This window comes from Dasypus novemcinctus, chromosome 24 (assembly GCF_030445035.2).
Source record: "Dasypus novemcinctus isolate mDasNov1 chromosome 24, mDasNov1.1.hap2, whole genome shotgun sequence".
Lineage (NCBI taxonomy): Eukaryota > Metazoa > Chordata > Mammalia > Cingulata > Dasypodidae > Dasypus > Dasypus novemcinctus.
The window spans coordinates 1,970,496-1,990,894 of NC_080696.1; the positions used below are offsets into that span (position 1 = coordinate 1,970,496).

At 55.4% G+C, this 20,399-nt stretch overlaps 1 protein-coding gene across 1 annotated transcript; it reads left to right on the forward strand.

The window, feature by feature from the left end:
- The first annotated feature begins 625 nt into the window (after positions 1-625).
- Positions 626-7,987, forward strand: MRPS26 (mitochondrial ribosomal protein S26). Its single transcript, XM_004485146.4, has 4 exons — positions 626-861; positions 939-1,085; positions 1,208-1,331; positions 1,892-7,987. The coding sequence occupies exons 1-4, from the start codon at positions 650-652 to the stop codon at positions 2,030-2,032; spliced, it is 624 nt and encodes a 207-aa protein (XP_004485203.2). The 5' UTR covers positions 626-649; the 3' UTR covers positions 2,033-7,987.
- Positions 7,988-20,399: the final 12,412 nt, after the last annotated feature.

Sequence of the window (20,399 nt, forward strand, 5' to 3'; positions counted from 1 at the left end):
TGTGAAATCCAAAGCCATCCTCTTGCCTTTTCCTCCTGCCTGGATTAGCACTCAAGTACACCTGGGGATTTGAACTCTGTAACGGGGAACCGTAGTTGGTAAATCAGCTCTCTTTATCTCTTTTCAGCCCTTTCCTCTCTACCTGGGACCCATAATCTCCCATTTGTCTTTTCTCAGTTCCTTAATAAATTACTGGCCTAACTCAACTGGCTTGCACTTAAAATTCATTTTTTGTAGCTTAGTCAAAAACCTAGAGAAAATCCGGCAACACTTTGATGCACTATAAAACACGTTAAGTTTGCAAGAGAGTAATGATAAACCTTAATTTGAGGTTAGTAATAGTCTCCTCAAAAGCCTCATCGCCTTTGCCTCCTGGAATTGCTTGGGGCGGGCAGGGCCGCAGCCCCAGGGAGCCCAAGATCCCCCACCCGGGCGCCGCTGCTCCCGCCCGCGGGGGCCCAGGCCCGGCCGGCGGGCGCGCCGTAAGACCTGCGTGCCCGAAGCCACCCGCCTACCCGGCTGCAGGGGGCTCAGGACGCCAGGGCCCAGCCCGGGAGCGCCCCGCGGCCAGGACTACAAGTCCCGTGGTGCCCCGCGGCCGCTTCCGGGTCGCAGTGACGCCGCACGGCGCGACGCGGGGTCGTCAGCCATGCTGCGCGCGCTGAGCGGCCTGGGCGCGCGGGCGCCGCGCCAGCCCCGGGCCCTGCTGGTGGTCCCCGCGCGCGGCCGCAAGAGCCGCCACGACCCCCCGGCCAAGTCCAAGGCCGGGCGTGTGCAGTCCCCGCCCGCGGTGGACCCCGCGGAGCTCTTGGTGCTGACCGAGCGCTACCGGGAGTACCGCCTGACGGTGCGCGCCCTCAGGTGCGTGGGAGGCGCGCCCCCGGGGGCGTGGGGGGGGCGGTGGCGAGGGGAGCCGGCCTGACGCGCGTCCCCTCCAGGCTGGAGTTCGTGGCCGAGGTGCGGAAGAAAGTGCACGAAGCCCGGGCCGGGGTCCTGGCGGAGCGCAAGGCCCGGGAGAACGCCGCTGAGCACCGGGAGCTGATGTCCTGGAACCAGGCGGAGAACCAGCGGCTGCACGAGCTGCGGTGCGTGGGCGGAGGCGGGCGGGCCGGCCCGGGAGGGACACCTGCCGGAGAGGCCCTGCCCCGCGCGGCCCTGCCCGGGAGAGGCCCTGCCCCGCTCAGCCCCGGTCTCTTGCTCTCACCAGGCTGGCGAGGCTGCTGCAGGAGGCGCGGGAGCAGGAGCAGCGGCAGGCCGAGAAGAAAGCCTGCCAGGCCCGCGAGGCGCAGGCCTGGGCGCAGCTCAAGGAGCGGGAAGTGCTGCAGCTGCAGGTGGGTGTCAGGGTGGGCTGGAGGCCGGCACCCAGCCCCTGGAGGGCAGGAGGAAGTCAGGGCGGCCGGGTCTCACAGTGCCGTGGGACGCTGGCTACCCGCACAGAGTCAGCTGGTGAGGACTGTGGAAGGAGGGGGCTGCCAGGAGGTGAGAGCAGAACTGGGAGGTGCCCAAGTGGCCAGCAGATGGTGAGCCGGAGTCTGGGGGAGACCCTTGTACCCCAGAAGAAGTTCATAGTTAGCTTTGCAGGTATTTAAATTACTGCAGAGTTAAATATTCCAGGCTAGTATTGAAAAAGCCCCGAGACCAGATAGGAGTAACAAGACCAGACGAGGCCTGAATTAAAGTCATAGAGGCAGAGAGACCAGCTGAGCGATGACAGCACTGAGGGGCTCTGCCCAGCAGGACACGAGATTGTCCCTGTGGTTTGTGGAGTTCTGGGGGATGATTTTCCAAGAAAGAGCCATGTGTCTCAGTGCCTGATGTCATTCCACGGCCAGTCCGCAAGGCTGAAACCTGGCGAGCACTAGGGGCTCCTCACCTGGCTCTCTCCCGACAGGAGGAGGCAAAAAACTTCATCACACGAGAGAACCTGGATGCCCGGGTGGAGGAAGCATTGGACTCACCAAAGAGCTACAACTGGGCGCTCACGAGAGAGGGGCTGCCGGTCAGGCCACGCACAGGGACATCTAGCGCCTAGTAGGGACAGGGACCTCGTGTGTCTGCGGGTGGGAGGCAGGGCCTGTCGTGGAATAAAGCAGTTGGTGCTCCTTATGGGGAGACTCCGCCTCCTCTGGCCTCTGCACCCGCCTTGGTGGGAAGCCCCCAACCGTGGTGCCCTGTTCTGCCCACAGACACCTCAGTGGGTCACAGACCCCGAGTCGATGAGGAGCTCAGCAGTGCCCTGGGCAGCCAGGCCTTCTCTTCAATATCGGCAGGGGCGGGGGCACCACAGTCTAGGGCCACACATGGTGGTTGCCTATTTTTGTAAATAAAACTTTACTGGAGCACCGTCACGCCCATCTTTTGACCACTCTCATGCTCACACGAGGACAGCAGGGACCTGATAGCTGTACAGTGTTTATTATATGGTCCTTTATGGAGAAAGCTTGCACCCTGTACCGGCGGCTTCGGGAGACCAGCTGGGCAGGGTCCACTTCACCCCAGGCCACAAGCTAACCACTGGCCAAGGGCCTGCCCCTGCTTGATCCTGGGCTTTGGTGGCCCAGGACACAGAGGCAAGGAGGAGACGGCCTCTGCCCATGGCCTCAGCGACTCATCTCCCCTGCACTCCAGCTGCCTTGGGGCACCCACCAGGCTGGTGGCGGGGGAGGCCTGGTTGACCGAGGCCTTGCAGTGCCAATGTGGCTTGTCACACCCTTGGCCCAAAGCCTCTGGGTATGGGAAAGGTTTGTGATCAAGGTTCTGAAGAATAAGTGCAAGGGAAGCGGATTTGGCTCAACTGTTAAGAGCATTCACCTACCACATGGAGGTCCAGGGTTCAAACCCAGGGCCTCCTGACCTGTGTGGTGAGCTGGCCCACGCGCAGTGCTGATGTGCACAGGGAGTGCCGTGCCAGCGCAGGGGTGTCCCCTGTGTAGGGGAGCCCTGTGCGCAAGGAGTGCACCCTACAAGGAGAGCCCCCCCACACGAAAAACATGCAGCCTGCCCAGAAGTGGCACCAAGCACACAGCTGACACAGCAAGATGACACGAAAAAGAGACACAGATTCCCAGTGCCACTCACAAGAATGCAAGTGGGCACAGAAGAACACATAGCAAATAGAAACAGAGCAGACAAGGAGTGGGGAAGGGGAGAGAAATAAATAAATCTTTTAAAAAAAAAAGTGCGAACTCGTAGGCCAGACCTATTCAGACACGAGCCCTCAAGCAACATCTAAGATGAGGTTGAAGAGACACATTCACTGGGCCGGAGCCACCACCAGAGGAAAGAGGAGGAGTCTCAGCTGCTTTCTGTGACTCCCATGTTGAGGTGGGGGCTTGGGAACCCCAAGAAATGAAAAGAGGCTTCTTTCCGGGAATGTGGGCAACCCCTCATATTCCAGAAAACATCAAGGAGGCAGGGCTGGGGGTGCCAGTGGGCCCGGTGGTGTCTGATGCCTTGTGCACAGCCAGCGTCAGCCCCAGGCTGGCCATGCAGTCCTCCCTGGCATTGTGTCTGGTCAGCACGGGCCCTGAGGCCAGTGCCAGCCCAGGCTGGCTGTGTACTTCTCCCTTTGACTGACTGCTCAGCACGGGGGGGCCCATTGGGGCGAGAGTGGATGGCATTTGCTGTGGGCCATGGTTGGTCGCCTTCATCTTCAGCCTCGACTCTGCTGTAAGAAGGGGCCACCTGGGCCCCTGCAGTGGAACCCTGGGGCAGGAAGCTCAGCTCAAGGAAGGTGCTTCTCCCAAACCTGTCCCAGTTTCCCAGTTTGATTTTTTCCCAAGTCCTCGGCCTTGGCACCAGGACCTGACATAGATACTCTGCAGTTCAGGTAAAGGGACAACTGGAGGCCTTGGAGCTCTGGCACAGGGCTGGTTCCCCTTCCCTGCTGTCCTTCCCTGTCTTGGATGGGGCAGTGGGGCATTAGACACAGCTCCCTGTCAGCCGACTTTCAACGCTGTTGCTCTCCGTCCACAGCCATCTTGCTGATCCAGCACCACCAGGCAGCTTCCTGGCACCTTCAGGCTTGGCCCAAGCCCAGTCCCGCCTGGAACCCCTTCTCTGGTTGCAGTGCTGCTGGGACACAGGGAGGCTGTTGGGTTGCACCCAGCTCCCAGTTCCCCATGGTGGGTGCCTAATCTGGCAGGACACTGGGCCTGTGGCCTGATGGCCATGGCCTTGCCCAAGGCACCAGGCTCGCTCTGGTTCTCACCTCAAGCTCCAGGGAGAACTTGGGTCTGCTCCAGACAGTGGGAGCCCTGCGGGGTTGCAAGGGCCAGAAGCATACTTGCTGCAGCCTGGACTACCTGGAGAATCCTCTGACTCTAGCTGCTCCCTTTTGGGTGGTAAATTCCGGAGCTCCCCAGTGAATGCACTGGAGCAGGACACACAGGATGTGAGGGCATCAGGGTGTAAGTGCAGTTTGGCTTTTACCTGGGTTGGGGGAGCTAGGCCGATGACCCACAGGAACTTTGCTGAGTGGGTGGTTTCCCCCAAGGCTATCCCCCCCCTAGTCAATCATAGATGTTTTTGTGTATGTGTGAGATTTATTCCACCCCCGCCCCCCAACCTCACTGCTTGCACGCACTGCCTGCTCTGTGTATCCATTGTCTGCTTGTCTTCTTTTTAGGAGGTACTGGGATCCAACCCGGGACCTCCCACATGGGAAGGAGGCGCCTGATCACTCGAGCCCCATCTGCTCCCTGCTTCTTGTGTTTCTTTGTGTCTTCTCGTTGCTCGTTGTTTTCCTCCTCGTATTTAGGAGGCACCAGGAACGAGCCCAAGACCTCCTGTGTGTAGGTGGGCACCGACTGCTTGAGCCACATCCACTTTCCCAAGCACAGAAGTTTTACCAAGACACCCAGGGTTCGTGCCCCTTCCAGTTCTTGATGACAAGCAGGATGACCTCATTGGTGGCCCACCATGACGTCCTGGGCTGGGGGTGAGGGTGAGGGTGGAGGCAATCGAGTTGTGAAGATCCATGTGCACAGGAACAGAGAGGGACAAATGGGCCAGATCAGCAGGTGCCATGTGCCTTGTTAGCTCCACCAAGAGACCCCACTTGACCTGAGTGAGCTGAAGCCCTTATTTTTCCGGTATACTCCAAGTTTTCTGATGGACAACACAGGTATCCAATGTTCCTGGAAACTGGGGAGAGCCCCCTGAACTTACCCCATGATTATTTCCCTGGCTCTTAAGTACACAGTTGGAACAGATACCCCAGCCCCATAGTGGTTCATTGACTGAGTGTAGCAGTTTGATATTAAAAGAAATATTGGATTATGTTTGTAAACTGGTCTTTTCCTCTGGGCGTATTAGAGTATATTGGATTCAGAGGTTTTACTTTTTCTTGGTGAAAGAGTGATTGAGGCTTTGATTGGGCCACGTCAGTAGGACGTTGAGTCCCTGCCCACCAGGGTGTCCTTCCTGCACTGCAGAGAAGGGAGGCCGGAGTCTTGAGCTGGAGCCCCGGGAAGTAGGCACAGAGCTCGGGCGTGAGGAAAGAGAGAAGGCCCCGGGAAGAGAAACAGGCCGTTTGCCTGGTAGCCTACAGCTTGCCTTGTGGAGAGAGCAGAGGAGCTGAGCCTGGAGAGAAATGAGCCCTGGGAAGAGAGGAGCCTAGGAAGCCTGAGCCCTGGCAGAGGTCGGCAGCCATCTTGCGCCAACACGTGGCAACAGGCTTTGGTGAGGGAAGTAACTTACGCTTTATGGCCTGGTAACTGCAAGGTTCTACCCCAAATAAACACCCTTTACAAAAAGCCAGCAGATTTCTGGTACTTTGCATCGGCACCCCTTTGGCCGACTAATACCCTGAAGAAATCAGGGCAGTCCTGGCAGGAAGAGTGCACTTTGGAGCTCTTTCCTTCCCAAAAACGTCAAAAGCAATATTGCAGCCCCCAAAACCTGATGCTGGTCACCCCTGCTGGTGGGTGATTCAGGGGCACCTGTTCATCAGTGCGGTTGAAGGTAAAGCATCTGCGTCCACAAACAGCCCTGGGTTTGTGGCCTTGAGGTCTAGGACCTGAGGAAGAATCCTCTGGGGTGGGACCTGCTGAGGCCCGCCCCCCGCTGTCCAGGGCTCCGGGGTCGCAGGAAGCAGAGACTCTCCCCAGGGCTGGGCATGTCCCTCCTCTGGGGGAAGGTGCCTCTCCTCACTCACGCCCCTTCCAAGAGCAGGAAGTGGCTTGGACTAGGGTTTGTGGTGGGCGATCTGGAATGGGAGAAGCCGCCCTAGCTGCCCGTCAGCACCCGCTGCTGCCAGAGGCCACAGCCCAGCCCAGCCAGGGGCAAGGCCGTGGGAACCTGCCAGCAGCACTTGTCACAGCCCAGCTCCCAGGCGCCTGTGACCACCACCGCTCGGCACCAGGTCGTCAGAAGCACCCAGAGTAGTTCCCAGGGACAGGAGGAACGATTTTGCAGGGAGTTCTTAAAATGAGGTGAAATGAAATTAGGGATAGAAGTTATTTTGACAATTAGGGATTTATGGCTTCTGAAATAATGCAAAATTATTTAGTTTGTCACTAGCTTGTCTTTTGATCTAAAACACATTCTGATTCTTTTCAATGTAATTTCGTCTAAAAGCAAATATAGTTTTGCTCCAACTTTTAACAAGATACAAATTGATTAGAACTACTAATTTATCTCTAAATTGGTGTTTGGCAGAAGTCATCATTTAAAATACGTATTTTTGAAAAGAGCAGTTTAGAAGCAGCTGTTCTACACCCACTGGCCAGGATCTGCAGACCAGTGTGTGAGACACGTGATTTTCTTCCTATAAATATTTGCTGCTGACTGTGACAGCAGGAAAGGAAATAAACTAAGTAGCAAACTTCCAGTACTTAAGTTACTTTCTGAACTGGTAAAATGTGTGTTGTGTGGTTTTTTGGTTTCAGTTTTTTATTAGAGAAGTTGTGAGCTTACAAAACAATTATATACATGATGTGCAGAATTCCCATGCATCACCCTTCCACCAACGCCATATGTTGTAGAATATTTGTCACAGGTTATGAAAGAACATCATAGGCTAGTTCCACTATGTCCATAGCTTACATCCGGTATATTTTCCCATATTCCTCTGTTATTTACACCAAGTATTAGTATTGTACATTTGCTATAGTTCACGAGAAAACACTCTCATATTCGCACTGTTGACCACAGTGCAGCTTCCATCACATCATCCACTGTGTTTAAAAATGCTGGTGAGATGCCGCGGAGTGGGTGGGAGGCCGCAGCCGGGCACGTGTGCCGCAGGCCGAGGGCGTCTCTGTCCTTGCCGACCCTCAGAACCCCTGTGGACCGGCTCCCCTCTCACCAGCTGAGTGGCCTTAGTCTCTGCCTCAGATTCCTCGAAAATAAAATGGGGTGATACTGTACCTCCCTGTAAGAGTGTGGCAGTTACATGAGAAATTCATGTACAGCTGAGCTCAGGGCTTGAGACGTAAGTGCTCGATACATTCAGATGTTATTGTTATTTGTAATGAACCTAGACGACGACCTCAAACTCCTACCACCCACCAAGACCGAAGAGCCAAATACAGCGAAATGCCGGTGGTGGCCAAGATCTGCCCTGCAGTCCCCCTTGATTCCAGCAGAGGGCAGTGCTCATCGCGCTATCCCCAGGGCCCTCTAAAATTCAAAGGCTGAGATGGGTAGATTCCAACATTTTAAAAACGGACGAAGGGCAGGAGGAAGGATCTGCGACCCGAGTGGTCTCTGCCCGGAGTCCCGTTGTCGTGGACGGGCTGCTCTCTGCATCTGCAGGCCCGTGTGTCTCCACGCCCGGCTCTTGGACATCAAGCCCCTTCCCTCTCACTACCTAGCAGATACCTGCTCAGAACAGTCATCAGCCAACAACCATATGTCATCGTCGTCCCAGGAAAGCAAATATGGATCTATCATCCAGTATTCAGTCCATGTCCTACATCTTCCCAACAATGTTCTTTATGGCTTAAAAAAACAACTGAGATCCAATAAAAAATCATGCATTGCATTTTTGTTGCCATGTCACTTTAGTCTCCTTTAGTATATTGTCGACCCTCCCACCCCACACACAGACACTGTTTTTTTTAGGGTTGGTCTTTATTTTTTTTCTTTTAATTGTGGTAACATATATAAAATACGGATTTCCCATTTCAACATTTCAAGCATACAATTCACTGACTTCGTTACATTCACAGCGCGGTGCTACCATCACCAGACACCGTCCGCTCAGCATGGCCTCCCCCTGCCCTACCCCATCCTGCCCGGACGCTCCGCCTTGTCTCTACGACAGTGCGCAGTCAGGTATTCATACACATACACGCACGCAACACCCGTCGTTCCTTCTCTGGCTGTGGTTCCAATGTCCGATTTTCAAAGCATTTGCGGAGCTGCTTGGCTCAGGCCTCGCGTGTGCCACCCAGTGGCTAGTCAGGGACTCGCACCCCGTCTGCCCCGCAGCTGGGTCAGGCGGTGATGCCCGCCGGGGTCGGAGCCAGCCTTTGGGGCTTGGCGCTCTCGGTGTCCTCTCCAAGGCCTTCCTGACACTTCCAGGGCATCTGGTCAGAAAGCTGTCCTGCCACCCCCTCCGCTGTGTCTGTGTCCAGGGCCCAGTGGTAGGAAGTCAGAGGAAGTCAAAAAGAGGTGGACGCGCAGCCACAGCCGCCCTGTGGGCAGAGAGAAAACGCGCTCCGCCCGGCAGATCTCGACGCCTGGCGGGTGCCACTGCCTCCTGTGCTCTCTCCACTGTTTCTGCAGCCAAATGGCATTGCCGCTGGCTGCGAAGTACAAAGAGGTCTCCCCCGTGCCCTCTGACCCTGAGGAAACCCCCTTCTCATTTCTCGGCCAGACGGAGAGGTGGCCATCCCCGAGCCTCGGCTAGACCATCCGGGGGGAGGGAAAGGCAAACTCACGGCCAGCTCAGAAGGCTTTCCCTCTAGTCTCCTCCCCTCAGAGGGCTGCTCCAAGCACCGTGTCCAGGAATTACAGCTGCACTCAGTGACGGACACTGGGGCGTGCAGAGCACAGTTCTTTGAGTTGAAAGTTTTTGGTATGACGTATCTGTGGGAAGTGCTCTAATCTTAAATTTTTGGCTAATTTTCATAGAGTGAAACCATCACCAGAACAAAAAAGAAGCACTTCATGCCCTGCCCTGTGGTCGGCTCCAGCTTCTAACACCGATACAGATTCAGCCTCCTTTGAGCTCACCTATTGTGTCTTCATTCCATGAGCTCTGTTACTTTTCTGTTCAGGATTACAAATTCTTCTTTGTGCTCACTCAGTGTCTTCTTGATGTCATTTATCTCTTTAGCCATATTGTATTTCAACTCATTAATTTTATTATGGAAATTTGTGCACATCTCATGTTTAGTTCTCTCAAATCCTGCATCTCTTCTGGGGCTTTGATATATTCCTTATCTTGGGCTATGTCTTCCATTTTCTTAGTATGACTTGTAATTTTTTGCTGATACCTAGGCATCTGATTAGCATGTATTTTACTCAGATGCTCAATTTCTTTCTTTTTTTGTAGGGATTTAGTGGCAGGACTTTGTGTGTTACCACTGCTCTTTGATTCTTGGCTCAATCTGGATTGTTAGGACTGTCCCTGCTGTTGCTCAAAACTTGGTTCTGGACCCAGTAATGGGTTGTAGACCCACTTCCTAGGGCCTTGGGGAGGGAGGCTATAGAGACCAGAAAAGCCTCCCTGCTAAAAAATAAAAATAAAAAGCCTCCCTGCTTATTTTTAATTTTCTTGCATGCACTTCCTTAGCCTGCTGGCAGATGGCGCTCTTTCCCAGCTCTTGGTTCAATGCCTGGTTGGAGTGTGTTTGCTGCGACAGTCAGGATCAATGTGCTAGAGCTTCCTCCCTGCAGGCTAGAAGCCTTGTAATTCAAACTTTCTCAGAGGTAGTTCTCCAGCCTTCTCTGGCAGCCCCTTCCCTTTTCCTGGCTAGGAAATATTTCCACTCCCCTCTGAGTCCTCAGCAATCAGTCACTGTTGGTAGAGGAGACCGGGAGGGTGGCACAGCTTTAGCCCTTCACCAGCCCCCAAGGCAAACAATGTCCTAGCCCCACCCGGCCTGGAAGGGCTCCTGGGACACAGCAGACCAGATTTTTGGGTCAGAGGCTGAGTCAGCCTTAGGCTGTGTCCCTCTTTCTCACCTTTCCTGGGGTGGTGGGTCCCTGGAGCCCCCCTTGTCTGTGGTTGCAGGACCCAGAGCCCTGAGAATTCCAAGGTGTCTAGTGTGGGGGATGGTGCTGGCAGCCACACCCACTGGTTTCAACTCACAGTTCTGTCGTTGCTTTTTCCTCCTTTGTCCCTCTCTCTTCTGGGCAGTGTCCAGCCTTTGCCTGGTGTCCTAAACCCTAGAAGGTCTTTTTTTGTAGACTATTTCAGCCTGTCCTCTAACTATTCTTCTGGAGTAGAAGAGAGTCTTATGTCTTTCTAGTTCACCATCTTCCCGGAAGTCTAAGCCTCCTGCTGGATCTTGTGTTTCATGGAGTCCATTCATACACATTTTTTCATTTAATATAATGCTCATTATCTTGATTGTATCAATAATTTCATGATTGTGTACATATGTCAAAACTTGTCAAACTGATGACTATGCTTATGAGCCTGTGTGCTTGAAATTTCAACTAGGCCTAGAGCTGCAGGGTGCCTAAGAGTTACCTCCTGAGAGTCTCCATGTTTCTCAAACATGGCCACTCTCTAAGCCAAACTCAGCATGTAAATGCATTACCTTCTCCCCAGCATGGGACATGACTCCCGGGATGAGCCTCCCTGGTGCCGAGGGATTACTGCCAAGCACCAGCTGGTGATGCAACTAGAAAAAGATCTTGAATAAAAGGGGAAATGGTAAAGACAGATGAGTTTATATGGCTAAGAGACTTCAAAATGAGTAGGGAAGTCATCAGAAGGGCCATGCTTATGCATGTTTCAGCAGGATCTCAGAGATAGCCAAAGTAGATACAACCCCAGGTAGTGGTACTCCTGAGAGCTATGGAGACACCCAGGTCCTACAGTCATGGCAGATGGCTCAGGAGTTCAGGGCCTTGCCAGTGGGCCCTACTTTGGAATTTGTGCTCCTGAGTGTGATGGAGCTGGGCTCAGATGTGACCTTTCTACACATGCCTCTTCTGTCACTTTTACTGAATCTGTGGTTGGTGCTGGAGTTGGTGTATGCTCAGGAGATTTGAATCTCTGGATTGGCCATGTGCCAACTGGACCCTGAGCCTCAGCAGAGTTGTAACTCCTACTCTCTGGTTCATTGGATTACCCAGGTCAGCTAACAGGGAGGTGAGGCTGGTCAGCCACCACACCAGGGAACCGAGAGAGTCTACAACTGCAAGCAGGAGAATCCCATCCATCAGCCATGTGAGCTCTAAGCCCCCTCTCAATTTAGAGGTGGAGTGAACATTGTCATCCCAGGGTCCTCAGGATGGAGGAATAAAACATAGATTAGAGTGGACTAACAGGTATTTTACTATAGAACTATTGTGACTCTAGCAATGGAAGAAATTGTATCATTGATGTGGAGACAGGGGCCACGGGAGTTGCTGAGGGCAGGGAGAGGGAAGAAGAGGTGTGATATGGGGGCATTTCCAGGACTTGGAGTTGTTCTGAATGATATTGCAGGGACAGATGCAGGACATTTTATGTCCTACCATAACCCACTGAATGGATTGGGGGAGAGTGTAAATTACAATGTAAACTTGGGAAGCAGATTTGGCTCAATGAATAGAGCATCTGCCAACCACGTGGGAGGTCCAAGGTTCAAACCCCTGGCCTCCTGACCCGTGTGATGAGCTGGCCCACATGCAGTGCTGATGCTTGCGAGGAATGACGTGCCACGCAGGGGTGTCCCCCATGCAGGGGAGCCCCACGTGCAAGGGGTACACCCCATAAGGAGAGTTGCCCAGCGCAAAAGAAAAGTGCAGCCTGCCCAGGAGTGGCGCTGCACACATGGATAGCTGACGCAGCAAGATGACGCAACCAAAAGAGACACAGATTCCCGGTGCTGCTGATAAGGGTAGAAGCAGTCACAGAAGAACACACAGCGAATGGACAGAGAGCAGACCATTGGGGGTGGGGGTGGGGGAGAGAAATAAACACAAAAAAAATCTTAAAAAATATATATATATATATTTAAGAGGTTCTCATATACCCCCACTCCCCCACTCCTCCCACATCAACAACCTCTTTGATCAGTGTGGCACATTCATCGCATCTGATGAATACATTTTGGAGCACTGCTTTACCACATGGACTGTAGTTTACATTGTTTTTTTTTTAAGAACCGCAGACCTCCCATGTGGTAGGCGGATGCCCTACCTTTGGGCCAAGTCTGCTTCCCTATTTTTTAAAGATTTATTTTTATTTATCCCCCCGCATTCCTCCCATTGTCTGCTCTCTGTGTGCATTTGCTGTATGTTCTTCTGTATCTGCTTGTATTCTCATAGGTGGCTCCCAGAACCGATTCTGGGAACGTCTGGAATGGGAGACAGGGGATGACTCTCTTGCGCCACCTCATTTCCCTGTTCTGCTACATCTTCTTTCTTTTTTTTTTTAATTTATTTCTCTTCCCTTCGCCCCCCCCCCCGCCCCCCGCCCCAGTTGTCTGCTCTCTGTGTCCATTCACTGTATACTCTTCTGTGACCGCTTCTATCCTTATCAGCGGCACCAGGAATCTGTGTTTCTTTTTGTTGCGTCATCTTGTGTGTCAGCTCTCCATGTGTGCGGTGCCATTCCTGGGCAGGCTGCACTTTTCTTTTGCGCTGGGCAACTCTCCTTATGGGGTGCACTGCTTGCACGTGGGGCTCCCCTGCATGGGGGACACCCCTGGGTGGCACGGCACTCCTTGCGCGCATCAGCACTGCGCATGGGCCAGCTCCACACGGGTCAAGGAGGCCCAGGGTTTGAACCACGGACCTCCCATGTGATACACAGACCCCCTATCCATTGGGCCAAGTCCGCTTCCCACATCTTCTTATTTTTTCTCCTCTGTGTCTCTTGTTGCATCATCCTCCTGGGCCAGCTCTCCACACTGGCCGGCACTCCTGTGCAGGGCGACTTTCCCGCTCAAGGCGGTATTCTCACACAGGGCTGCTCTCCTGCATGGGGCCACATTCCCACATGGGCCAGCTCAGTGCGTGGGCCAGCTTGCCCTCACCAGGAAGCCCTGGTCATCGAACCCAGGACCTCCTATATGGTAGACAGGAGCCCAATTGATTGAGCCACATCTGTTTCCCCCTCTTATTTTTTAATGTAACATTTTGTGTGATTTGTATACCTTTAAAAATATTATTTAAAAAACATGAAATTGCAGACTTTAAATATGTACAGTTTACTATATGTCAGTTTTACCTCAATAAAACCTAAACTGAGATTTTAAAAAACGAAGAACTATTTCCCATCACAAGGACAAGATGACATAGTGAGAGGTGACTGGCATCCATTTGATCACCAGGGAAAGAGAGGGCATCATTCAAATGTACTCTTTTATGTGTTGCTCTCATAGTAGTAGCAAAGCAGATTGTCTTTCTACCAAAAGAAAGTGATGGGCAAATCGCTACTTTGCATCCTTTATCTCTAAAAAAGAGACACAATACACAGGGAACCTCTTTGTATTTTGGAGTTAGCTTGGCCTCACCTGGATGCTCTGAACCATTGACCAGGGGCTGGAAGGGTGTGCCGGGCAGCAGAGGACGCTGCAAAGAGCCAGGAGCAGAGCTGTGCCCTTTGGGCAAGTCACGAGGTCCTTCAAAACACAGATCTTAGCCTCGCACTTGTATCAATTTGCCTTTCCTGCATAACCATCTACCGAATCTTGGTGACTTAAATGAGATGCAGAGTCTGCAGGCAGCCCCTGTTTGCTGTGCTCTTGGTCAGATGCATCCATATCTCAGGCAGGCGGGGGTCACAGAAGTAGCTCGTGGCCTCGCCTGGCTTTCTCACGTGCCCGCGGGGCAGCCAGGGGATGGCTGAGGCTGGGACAGCTCTTCTCCGTCCCAGGAAACTGAAAGGCAGGGAGGGCTCCACATCGTGGGCACCGCCTCCAACACCACCCACTCATGCCACAGCAGATGGTGAGGTGCATGGGGACCTGGGCAGTCCCCAAGGCGCCACCGCGTGGCCTGAGCAGCGTGGGGACCTGGGCTGTCCCTGGGCGTGGCCGCGTGGCCTGAGCAGCGTGGGGACCTGGGCTGTCCCCAGGACGTGGCCGCGTGGCCTGAGCAGCGTGCCATTCCTGAAGCAGACCCTCCTCAGTGCCCAGCTCCAGCGCCCAGGCCCCAGCTGGCCGAGGAGCCCCGTCTCCAGCGGCCTCACTCTCGGGTGGCCGCAGGAGGAAGAGAGAAGTCATCTCTCCCGAGGGTGTCCTCGAAGCATGACCTCCAGCAGGCGCTCTGGCCGGAGGTAGAGATGGGCCAGCGGGCCAGCGGGCCAGCGGGCCAGGGCAGGAGCACGACGGGGGATGCCAGACCATCCATGGACGGGCCGCCCTGGAGGCTCAACAGGAGTCACCACGGAGGAGACAGGCGGCGGTGCCAGGGTGTCCAAGCAGCCTCTCCCACCCACCCCGGCCCTTGCTCGTTGGATTCGTTAACAAAGCGGTCATGACCGCAGGGATCGCGCCGTGCGTGCGCCACCACTCGACCTTCCTCGCCCAGGCTGCCCGAGCACCTGCGCTATCAAGGGCAGAGGCCGAGCCCTACGTCCCCGAGGAGGTGACAGTGTCCACACTGGGACAGACGCTGCTGCTGGATTTGGACGTTCTTCCTTTTCGTGCCTCTGCCAGAAACGACATTTATAGGCAACTCGGTGCCTCCTGCAGCGCGGGGGGGGGGAAGGGGGGGCGCAGCACTTTCCTTCTGATCAAGAGCTCCCCTGCACAGGGAAAGGAGGAGGGCGAGGAGCCACGGGTCTCCACGCTCGAGTCCACAGGCAGCAGCCCAGAGGCCGGTGCGGCCGCCTGTCCAAGGTCAGCTGTGCTGCCAGCTCAGGGCGGCCTGGGGGAGGGCCCCGGCCCCGGGGGGAGGAGCGGCAGCCTCGGGGAAGACTGACTGGTGAGGGGGCCGCGGGCACGGCGAGCCCGGCAGCGCCTCCGGGGAGAGAGGCACAGAGGCCGCGGCCGCTCCGGCCCTCACCCCTGGCGCTGGGCTCGGCTGTGCGGGGCCCAGCTGCCGAGGGGCTCCCTCGCCCCGCGGCTCCCCGCGGCTCCCCGGGCCCGCAGTCCTGGGAAGCCGCCCAAGAGGAGTTTACGGCAGGCCCGCCCAGGCCTCGCCCGCGAGCAGCCACAGGAGGGCTCCTCGGGAAGCCGCCGCGGGTCGCCCCTGGACGGTGGACAGAATGGGCAGTGGCGCCAACGACAGACGCAGCCAGAACGGACGGGCCTGGCAGGCGGCGAAGGAGAGAAGCGCCGCTCAGGCGCCTTCCGCGGCCCCACGCGTGTGCGCGTCCCCTCGAGCGCCCCGCTGCCCCGTCACCCAACACCCCGAGCGGGCCCGGCGGCCCGGCGCCCAGGGCGGCCTTGGTCGCTCCTCCCCGAGCAGGTGCCCGCGCGGCCCTCCCCTTGCCGCGCGCGTCAAGGTCCCGGGGAGGCGGCAGCTCCCGCGCCCGGGGTTCCTGGCGTGGCCGAGAGGCTGCGCGCGCCGCAGATCCGCGCCCCGCGTCCCGACGCGCCGGCTCGGGGCTCGGGGCACGGAGGGCGCGTCCTGCCGAGCTCCCCGGCCCGCCGGCTCAGAGCAGGGCGCCCGGCGCGCGTCCGCAGAGCTGGGCCGCCTGGGAGCAGAGGGCGCGGCGCGGGCGCGGGGCGGCGTTTCCCAGGCTGGACGTGACGCTTCCACGCCCGCTTCTCAGGGGCTGAAGTCCGGGCGCGGGCTCAGCCCAGGTGCGCTCAGGCGCTCAGCGCGTCCTCGGGAGCGCGCAGGCCGCGCCGCAGGTGCCGTGCCCCCAGCCCGCCCGCTCGACCCGGACCTCGCCGAGTGCGCCCCGCGGGGCCGCCGCCGGGGCTCGTCCCAGGGCCGCTCTCTCCCAGCCGCGCGCAGTCCATCAGCAAACAGCGCGCGCCTCCTGCGAGGCGGCTCGGCCCCGCGCCCCCGCCCTCCCTCCCGCCCCAAGGCGCCCGACGCCGTCGGAGCCCGGCACCCCTCCGGGCCCGCTCGGGTTTGTCCCCCTTTCACCTGGAGCGAAAGCCCGAGCCCGCGCCCCGCGGGACCAGCGCGCCCCTCCTTGCTTGAACAGCCAGGCTGCTCCTGCCTCAGGACCTTGGCGCTCGCTGCTTCCACTGCCTCGTGCGCTCCCCTCCGTGCAGGCAGAACCCCACAGGGGCCCTGGATGTCCCCCCCGGGACCCCCACCCCGTCCCCTTGAGGAGGGCGGGGCCGTGGACCGCGCGCGAGGCGGGGTCCCTGTGATTCCACCGCCTCACACGGCAACGGCGACCGCGAAAGGACTTTGCAGCTGGACTAAGGTCCCCAGCCAGAGTGGCTTGAGTCCGTCCGAAGGGACAGGACCGCGTGTGGGCTGGAAGCGCAGGTCTTCCCCGAGCCCGAGACCCGGTGGCTGGCCTTGCAGGAGCCGAGATGCTCCAGCCGCGAGGAAATGAATTCCGCCAACCACCTCCCAGCTCCAGAGCAGGTGCAAGTTGGCTGATGGCCTGAGCCATGCCCACCAGACCCACAAAAACCGGAGACAGCCAGTGCACGTTGCTGCAAGCGGCTAAACCGATGGAAACGTGTTACACAGCAAGAGAAAACGGGAGACACCCTTCCATTCCCACCCAGCTAGTTTCCTCCCCTCCATCAAATCTTCGCTCAAATGCCATCTTCAGGAAAGGCCTGCACTGCCCACCCTGAGGAACCTGCAGCGCCCCGTCCCCACTGCTCTGTCTCCCCCTAACCTGCCAAAATGGGGCTATCGCTGGAAGCCTTCCCGCCTTGGGGACTCCTGCCTGCCGTGGCTACGCCGTTTCCCATGCAGCTGTGGCGGCCCCGGTGACACAGACGAGCAGCGGTTGCACAAATGAAGGGGTGCTGCAACGCGGGGCTCTACCCCAGGCCGCCGGCACGGGCGTGTCAGCTGTGTGAGGTCAGCGTGCCCCCGGCAGCCGGGAGGGTCCAGCCTGGGGCCCTCAGAGCTGCCCGCCCTGGCCCAGTGGACCCGTCTCGGCATGCGAGGCCCACGGGGGAACATAGGGGAGAAACTGTCACTGCGCATAGAAGGCAGCAGCTCTTACAGCAACGAAAGACAATTATTTACATATTACTTGTTTATTTTTGTATTTTACTTATTTTATTATTATTTATTTTTTTTAAGTTTTATTTCCTTAGTTTAATTTGTTTTTAGCCTTTGTTTTTGGGGAGGTTTTTGGACTGCAGGGGGTACCAGCACGACGGGGAAGGCTCGCTGGTGCGGGGTGTGGGGAGGGGGCCATGTGGGGAGGGGCGCCCTGGGGCAGCCTGCATGGTCTGCGAATGTGCTGAGTGGTCATGGGGCCCTGTCTCGGTGGGTGGAGACCACACGACAGCTGAAAGAAAATCGAGTTCCCAGCCTAGGAAGTCCTGCGGCGTCCTTGGACGGAGCAGCCTGGCCCCAGCTGCAGGGCAGGGCCTGGCGGCGGGCGCGGTAGGACACCAGGCCCTGACCTTGATGGTTGTACTCAGGAACCTTTTCTTGTGAAACTGAAACTCGGCCTTGTATTACACGCTCCCTAAGAGTCACCCCCTGAGAGCCTCCTTGTTGCTCAAATGTGGCCTCTCTCTAAGCCAGATCCAACTGATTTTCGACAAGGGTTCCAAGTCTAATCAATGGGAAAGAACAGAGGAGCGGATGTGGCTCAAGCAGTTGAGCGCCTGCTTCCCATGTGGGAGGTCCCAGGTTTGGTTCCCAGCGCCTCCTTAAAAACAAATGACAAGCAAACAAACAAAAAAAACAACTCAGGGAAGGCAGTGGGCTCCAGAGTTGAGCGCCAGTTTCCCACATACAAGGTCCCAGGTTCAATCCCCATTCCCTGGTACCTCAAAATTTTTTTAAAAATGGGGGAAAGAAAGTCTCTTCAACAAATGTTGCTTAGAGATCTGGATATCCATGTGCAAAACAATGAAGGTGGACCCTGCCTCAAACCATCTACAAAAATCAACTCAGAATGGATCAAAGACCTAAATGTGAGAGCCAGAACTGTAAAACTTCTAGAAAAAAAATGTCGGGAAGCATCTTCAGGACCTGGTGATAGGCAATGAATTCTTAGACGTTTACAACAAAACATAAGCAAAAAAAGAAAACCTAGATAAATGGGACCTCATCAAAATAAAAATATTTATGCATCAAATCACTTCAACATAAAGTAAAAAGGTAACCTGCAGAATGTGAGAAATATTTGGAAACCACACACTCAATAGTTTATAATATCCAGAATATATAAAGAAATCCTACAACTCAACAACAAAAAGACAAAAATCTCAATTAAAAACTGGGCAAAAAACTTGAATGCACATTTCTCCAAAGAGGTCATACAAACGGCCAAAAATCACATGAAAAGTTGTTTTCTTTAGCCGTTATGTAAGTGCAAAACCAAACCACAATGAGATACCATCTCACACCCACTAAAACGGCTTCTCGGAAAAAAAATCAAGGTAACTAAGTGTTGGAGGGGATGAGGGGAAACAGGAGCACACATTCACTGCTGGCGGGAGTGTAAAACGGTGTGGCTGTGCAGGAGAGTGGTGGTTCCTCGGAAAGCTGAGTAGAGCACTGTCCTATGACCTGGCAATCCCACATCTAGGCGTACACCCCAGGGATCTGAAGGCAGGGCCTCAAGCAGGTATTTGCACACCAGTGCTCATAGCAGCCTGCTTGAGAATTGTCAAAAGATGGAAGTAACTAAGTGTCCATCAACTAATGAATGGATAAATAAAATATGGTAGATACTTACAATGGATATTATTCAGCTGTAAAAAGTAATGAAGTTTTGATACATGCGACATTATGGATGACCCTTGAAGAAATTATGCTGAGTAAAATAAGCCAGACACAAAAGGACAAATACTGTATGAGCTCACGATATGAAATAATTGGAGTAACAAATTCACAGAGGCAGAACGAGAATGCAGGTTTCCAAGAGCTGCAGCAGAGGTGGGGTTGGGAGTTAATGTGTGATTGAAAGAGCGCTGCTTCGTGCTGGAGTAGTTTCGGTAATGGATGGTGGTGATGCTAGTGCAACTTTATGAACATAATTAACTGCACTGAATTATGTATTTGGATATGATTAAAGGGGGAAATTTTAGGTTGTATGTAAGTCACAGAATAAAAAATTAAAAAAAAAACAACCATAGGACTGTATAGCACAGTGAACCTGCACTTAATAGAACTAGAGTGAATAGTATAATTCTAATAATATTCTGTCTTCAATGATTACAAAAGTGTGACACTAACACAAGGTATAATTATACGGGGGATATGGGAACTGTATTCTCTGCTTGAAATTTTGTAAATCTATGACTTTTCTAATTTAAAAAATTATATTAAAAAGAATATGTTGAAAATCTTGGTCACCATCATGATAAATGGCTGCTCTAAACACACTCAAACAGGCGGCGGACTTGGCCCAGTGGTCAGGGCGTCCGTCTACCACATGGGAGGTCCGAGGTTCAAACCCCGGGCCTCCTTGACCCGTGTGCAGCTGGCCCATGCGCAGTGCTCATGCGTGCAAGGAGTGCCCTGCCACGCAGGGATGTCCCCCATGTAGGGGAGCCCCACGCGCAAGGAGTGCACCCCATAAGGAGAGCCGCCCAGTGGGAAAGAAAGTGTAGCCTGCCCAGGAATGGTGCTGCCCACACGAAGAGCTGACACAGCAAGATGACGCAACAAAAAGAAACACATTCCCCTGCCGCTCACAACAACAGAAGCAGACAAAGAAGACGCAGCAAATAGACACAGAGAACAGACAAGGGGGGGGATAAATAAATAAATCTTTAAAAAAAAACAAAAACAAAAAACTCAAACAGGACACACCCAGAGGCACAAACAAGGATATAGACACGGGGCTCTCCAGGGCGGAGGAGACGGGAACAGTCCACCCCCTCCCCACCCTCTTCCGGCCTGGAGGGGCCCGGGGCCGCCCCCTCCTCTCCAGGGGCCCGAGGCCCGCTCCACCGCCCTGTCACGCTCTGCGGGCGCACCACAGCCTCCGGCCTTCCCGCAGCCCCAGCATCTGCGCGGGCCTCAGCCCACGCGCTGACCTTGCCCCCGCCTGCCTCCTGCAAATGAGGGGGCGCGCCGGGGGGGGCGCAGAGCCTGACCCCAGCGCCCCGCCGTGACCAGCCGTGCGGCCGCCCTCTTAGCCCGGCCGGGCCGGCGCGGCCCCGCGCATAAAAGGCCTGGCCGAGCCCCGCGCACAGCCGCCCCGCACCCAGCGCGCCCGCACC

Excerpts from the sequence above, each read along its gene's own strand:
- MRPS26 (XM_004485146.4), top strand. The coding sequence starts at position 650 with ATGCTGCGCGCGCTGAGCGGCCTGGGCGCGCGGGCGCCGCGCCAGCCC. Across the intron at positions 862-938 it reads CTGACGGTGCGCGCCCTCAG|GCTGGAGTTCGTGGCCGAGG; the intron begins GTGCGTGGGAGG and ends CGTCCCCTCCAG. Across the intron at positions 1,086-1,207 it reads CAGCGGCTGCACGAGCTGCG|GCTGGCGAGGCTGCTGCAGG; the intron begins GTGCGTGGGCGG and ends TGCTCTCACCAG.